The sequence below is a fragment of the Falco biarmicus genome, chromosome 6 (genome assembly GCF_023638135.1).
Source record: "Falco biarmicus isolate bFalBia1 chromosome 6, bFalBia1.pri, whole genome shotgun sequence".
Classification (NCBI taxonomy): Eukaryota; Metazoa; Chordata; class Aves; order Falconiformes; family Falconidae; genus Falco; species Falco biarmicus.
Genome location: NC_079293.1, coordinates 25,486,306 through 25,492,613, shown reverse-complemented (window position 1 = coordinate 25,492,613; position 6,308 = coordinate 25,486,306). Strand labels below are relative to the sequence as shown.

At 38.1% G+C, this 6,308-nt stretch overlaps 1 protein-coding gene across 3 annotated transcripts in view; it reads right to left on the bottom strand.

Annotated features, from left to right (window-relative positions):
• Positions 1-1,253: 1,253 nt before the first annotated feature.
• Positions 1,254-6,308, bottom strand: part of COLEC11 (collectin subfamily member 11) — a 41,398-nt gene continuing 36,343 nt past the window's right edge. For 2 of the 3 annotated variants that reach the window (XM_056344211.1, XM_056344212.1), the window contains exons 4-7: positions 5,999-6,070; positions 5,226-5,279; positions 3,801-3,896; positions 1,254-3,644 (exon numbers count right to left, since the gene is read on the bottom strand). In XM_056344211.1, the coding sequence (XP_056200186.1) occupies positions 3,235-3,644; positions 3,801-3,896; positions 5,226-5,279; positions 5,999-6,070 (632 nt within the window). In that variant the 3' untranslated portion in view covers positions 1,254-3,234. The remainder of the gene's footprint in view (positions 3,645-3,800; positions 3,897-5,225; positions 5,280-5,998; positions 6,071-6,308) is intronic. The other variant, XM_056344213.1, reaches the window with a different exon arrangement.

The following is a 6,308-nucleotide window of genomic DNA, read 5'->3' as shown; positions in this document are numbered from 1 at the left end:
AGGGTGTGGAGTGGCAAATCCATGTGGTGATCAGGGTCAGACATCATCCAGTGCTCTCCGGGCTGTTCACAGTGATACAGGGCTCTCACCAGCAATGGAGCTCCCCTTGGACTCAGCCCGCTAAATGCTTTACCTTTGCCAAGTCATCTCCTAGAAGGGGGATGCACATTTGGCCTTGACATCAATAATACAACAACACAGACTTAGCAGCTAAAGGTGCAGAATATAGTTCAATGAAATATGCATTTTATTTGAAGAAGTCATTCAAAAGCATGAATGAGTGACTACATTAAAAAAACCCCAACACCAGACCCTGTTATTGTTGCCTTCTTAAAAAGCACCAACATGCCCCTTAATTAAGAATAAAATAAATAAGGGCGATGGGGAAATATTTATAAGGAAAAATCATCCATCAAAAAAAGTACAGCACATACGAGTAGTCTGGGAAACCTCAGTGCATGCTTGCCAGACATGCTCCAAAAGCTTCCATACAGCCACACAAAATGAGAAATTATATTACAGTGCAGGTTTTAATGCACGTGGAAGATACCCCAAATAAAACTAATTTACCAGTAACTCCAAATTCCACTGAAAGTAATGGAAGTCTTACCATGCACATCAGCAGGCGTCATGCAGGCCAAGCACCACATGCAACATTGATTTCTGCCTCCAGCAAGGGTCCACCTATGGGGGTCAGCAACTGGAGGGTGAAAGAAATGATGAAGGGCTCATTCATTTCCAGCCCCTCCATCATTTCTTGCCCAGTTCCTTGCAGGGGTAAGATGTGCAGTCTTTACTCCTTGCAGGACAGGGGGAGACCGTACACACTAGCCTTGCTCCCCTTGCCCAAATAGTGAAATAAAGACTGTTGAAGACAACGTACAGGGCTCTGACAATACAGCTAATTTCCTTTCTCATATATCATGAGCTGCAAAAATATATCCTGAAGAACATGAAAACCGGGGGAAATAAATGTTTTTTTCCATTGACTTTATTTTTCATCTTAAATTTTAACAGAAATTGAGACTGCTTAAATGCTCTACACATCAAGGCAATCTTTATAAACATCATGTGACTTCCAGCTAAAATAGGAGAATCTGGCATCTGAAAAAGCTTCCCACCTCCTCAAAAGGCCTCTTTTCATGTTTCTGAAGGAAATCGAACATTACAACAGAGACTTTCAAAACCTGGGTGAAAAATAAAGTTAGCAACTTCAGGACATACATAATGATGGAGCTCCAGATATCTGTAACTCAGGTTTGGACTGTTTTAATATAGCTACAATGATTCAACAAAAGTACGTTGGAGATTTAAATGGTTTCTGAGGATTTCTATAGCAGGCAGAAAACAATCATAATATTCAAAAGGTGCTATTCTAAACAAATTGCTTCAGTGGAATTGTTACCTCCCTGCAAATTCTGTAAAGAGTCTTTGAATATTACTGTAGAGCCATTATTCGCATCATTTCATAGATTTCAATATCTAGTTGGAAGAACACCTAACATATAGGAATCATACCTACCTTTATTAGAAAGAAAGTAAAGCAATCAAAGGACCATTCATTTCTTAGAGTGACTGCTCTGGAGCTGGGCCGATATTCAAATATTATGGGAATTTACTACTGATGTTCAAAATTAATAGCAAACATATATATATATATATATATATATATAAAAAATGCATTCACACTCACAGAGTAACTATAGTAAGCAAAATGGTTTGTTTTCTTAGGTATGTAATAATAGCATTGCATCAAATATTGTCAGACTCTGTAGATATAAACAGAATTTTATGGCCATCGATTGTTTATATACCATAGCACTGTAGAGTTGATGAGCGGGTCTTGCCTCATGGTAGTGAAATCTCTGGGACCACTGCCACATCCACTGTGGATATCCTGTAGACCAATCTCCCATAATGATCAGATATGTATTTTGATAACTATGTTATACAAAGGATAATTTCTCCTTAAAAATCATCTTAAACCACCGTGTAAGATATTCCTTAAAAAACACAGTCAGAGATTTTGCAGTCGTCTTTCTATGCCTAGCAGCAAGGTAAGATATGCAACTGGCTCTTAGGAAGATCCAAAGTAATTCATCGTTACCTTTGTGAAAATATGTTGTTGTTGTTTTTTAAAATACGCATCATATTTTCCATCACATGCAATTGTAAATTGGGTACATAAATTATTTGTGCAAAATTACTTATTAATGCTATATACATAATCAGGAAAATTTTGGAAACCTCTGCTGTTTTTCAGGGGGTCGTCCTTACAAACTGAGTAAACATGTAAGCTGTTTTCCTACCAAAGGGAACTACTAGCTAAACTGGTTTGATGAGATTCATTGTCTATTTATGAAGTCTGCCTTAAATTGTGGAGGGCTGGTATTCTGTTTGTTTTGTAACAAGATGCACCAAGATCATCTTATACAAATGTGAAACGTGCTTACTCTGAGAAATTATTTGGGTTCTGAAATAGTTCATGCACTGAATCATGTTCAGCTAAAGAATTCAGAAAACCAAAATCTTACTTTTACCTTTAGTCAACCCCAAAACAAAACACCCATCTAGCTGGGATCCCTCTTTCAGTACTAAATTATAAGAACTTTGTCCTCCCGCAGCACTAAAAAGCACTAAAACTCAGTTTACTTAGGTGCCTCCTTGTCATACATCTGTAAATACACATTACAAAATTGGTAGGACTCCTTATTTGTTGATTTGCTTTTACAGTTTAAAAAAAAAGAAAAGTTGTAATACCTTCATATCCAAAAAACTTACAGTAATATTTGTACTTAACTACAGTATACAAAATATTTGCTGAAATATCCCTGTAGCACTACAAGCAATTAACATTTATAACTAAAAATTTTGTTAAGCTAAAATATCAGGAATCTACTTCTTCAGAAATAATCATTCCATCAACTAGAGGCCAAATTCTGCCTTCCCTTACAGCCACACAATTGCATTTGTTACCTGTTGTCAGAGCAGAATTTAGCCCCAAACCACATTTTTATCTAAATACATATATTTTCCTACAGAAAAACCAAGCTATATCTTATCACTTCCCTTCTGAAGGGTAAATACTGATATTTGAAATACCTAAATTGTATTTACAGCTGTACAACACTGATGCCACATACTTGCAAAATACCGCTTGTACTCTATTAACATGGCGTAACTTGTACAATCCGCTTAAAAACTTGCCTTAATATAAAGAAAGAGCAGACAAGCTTAGACATTTTCTTTGTCAAATTCACAGACAAAATACATGGTAATATGACATGCAACATCATTCCATCCTCCAGATGCCACCATCTCCACACAGTCCTCTTCGTCATAAGCATTGTTGGGCTCCCCACTGCGCCATTTGTTGAAGGTCTGCATGGGCGATCTGTCAGAATAGACAAAATTTCCCTCTTTCTCTAGGTCGTTAATCCCAATGAAAACTCTGGTTAGCCCAGCTTGGTTGATGTACGAGGCAATCAGATTGTTGGCAGTCTCATCCTTGGGCATGCTCAGCGTTCCTCCTCTTCCATGGCAGTAGAGTTGGGCTTCCTTGTATCTTTTCTCTTCCTTCACCAGCAGATATATCTTATTATCTGTCTCACGCACACCAGCAACAGCTGCGGGGGAGGGCAGTGCTGAAAAGTGAGCACTCGCATTTCTATAAACCAAGTTACTGTACACCCCAAAATAGCTTCACAAGTCAGATGTGGAACAGTGACGTTTTCTATGAGCAATTACACTGGTAAAATGAGGGAACAAGAAAGGAAAATATTTATATAAAATTAACCTACCATTTTTTATGAATTTTAGTTCTGTCATCAGCTGGGCCACTTGGATATCCATTTCACCAATAGCCTTCCTTAGCTGGCTGCACTCACAGGGGATGCCTGTGAAATGATACAGACACACCAAAATCAAAAAGCTATCTAATTTCAATAATTATGTAAACAAAAGGTCCCGCCTGGCAGCCCTGAAGAGGGCTGTCTGGCAAATAACAGACAGAAACCTAGAGCCTTTGCTACCCTGCACCATTGCATGGTTCTCATGAGTGCCCTGGCCTATCCAGAACAGCTCAGTTCACGTCCCATGAAGCTTCAGCCTTGCATGATTAGTGCTAACCTAAACACAGACAGATATTCCCTGCAAAAAAAGATACAGATTTTTTTAAAACAAAAAACATTTGTCAAAATTTTTCATGTTGAGTAAAATTATTCTCTTCAGTCTTCTCCAAAGAGCACATTTTCCACAACAAAAATCTGTACAGCACATTGTTTGCCTGTTCCTCAGGAGGAACATAACACAGTAGATCCAAAAGGCTAATGTTCCAAACATGTAAAGCGCATAATTACCTGCAAAATGTAGTTCTGTACTTTTGAAAGTACAGAATTTACAGTACTTCTTCTAATAAAATAAGACAATAGAAAACCATCTATTAACCCAAATCTGTATTAGTTTGACAAAGATAATCTGAATGAGAATACTATGAGAGTGAGTTGTTATATCTGTGAGCTCAAATTTCAAAACAAGGATAAATTCCAGTTTCCGGTTCTGTGTGTAATTATTCAAATCTGCATTTGACCACCCAATTAGTCAGTTTAGCTGTCTAAGTCAGCCTAAGCCTAGGGTACTTATACCGCAAAACTGTGCTTGATGACTAGGTATATGGTACTCTGGCTCAAGAATTAGAGTGACAGATTATCTTCTTATGAGAAAAGTAATTGCTGTACCTCACCTTTGAAAGAACAAATTGGGTAAAATCTGAATCTGCTACTTTTGTACGGCTTACACTTCTTACACTAGGCTTTGACATTTTTCTCTGGAAGATCTGTATCCCTGGTAATCTCCTGCTTCTATAACAATAATCCATGGAGGGCCAGGCACTTCCAACTTTTTGTTGGCTGGAAGCCAGAGTGTGATATGCATACATGTCCCTTGGCAATGGTGATGAATGATACGGACAGTTGCACTTTAGTTCCTGCTAGTCTTCAGGAGTGATTATACCTCCGATAAGCTCTGAGACATTGCTTCAACAAATACACTACAAGTCCAGCAACTACTGTACCTTCAATAATTCTAAGTAATTCGAAAATATTGCAGTGAAATATTACAGTGCCTATACAAATATTACTCATTATTTCTCCCAGTATGTATTTTTGGTGATAATGCATGCACCTCGTAAAATCCTTCACATACACAAGGTGTGTGTCATGGATTACCTGGGTCACCATTAGGACCTGGTGGTCCTATGTCACCATTATCTCCTTTTTCACCTAAAGACAGGAAAAAGAATGTAAATCTAAGGCAGCTTTTTTGGTCAACAGTTCATTTAGCACATACTTATTTTTTCTGTAGTAACATTCAAATGTGGAAAGTAGAAATATGCCCAAGGAAAAATAAAGATTTTTCTGTCCTAGGTGTTCCACAACAGAGGCCAACCAAAGCTGTGAAACTTGAACACAAAGAACATGTACCAATATCCATTTTGTTTACATCCATGAACTTCACAGAACCAGTACGTTCAAACACTGCAGAAGGAAAAGGGCTGGATACGCTATGCTGGTGCCTAGATCTAGATTCATAACCTAGATGCTTAAGTAAACATTGGTTCAAATGACTTAAAGTCACATAGGAAGCCTATGGAGTATGCAAGATCAGAATTCAAGTCTTCTGGCTCTTAAAATTTGCCAGAATACAGTGCATTTTCCCATCTACTTCTTATAACTGTCCACACTTGTGTGATGGTGCACGAAGTTCTTTACTGAGCCTTAAACCAGGATTCTCACCCCGTTTTAAGGCTAAATATACTGGTGTCAGAGCGAAAGGTAACTGGCTGAGAGATCTCAGTCATCTGGCTGACTACAGTGTGAGAAACTCCCTATTATAGTAACCTCTGAGACTTATTTTTCAAGCCCTGTATTTTTCTCAACCATAAAAGATCACAGATTTTCCAACTGAAACATAAATGGAAAAACAATTTAACTAAGCGTACCTTTTGAACCAATAGGACCGATTTTTCCATGCCGTCCCATGCTGCCTTTCTGTCCTTTGTCCCCCATTTCTCCTACACGTAACAGAAAGACAAAAGACACAATGTAGTCTGATTCATTCAGATTCTAGTACAGATGGATCAATGGATTAAAGCTATCACAGAGTTGAGAAGACCTAAAGGATCCAAGACAGATCCAAGCACAACTGACAGTTTCATCTAACACAGTAGCTCTACAGTGAGGGCTGAATTTGGGCTTAATGGCTTATTTATACAACATAGACACTGTGGAAGCAGCCACATGCTCATTTTT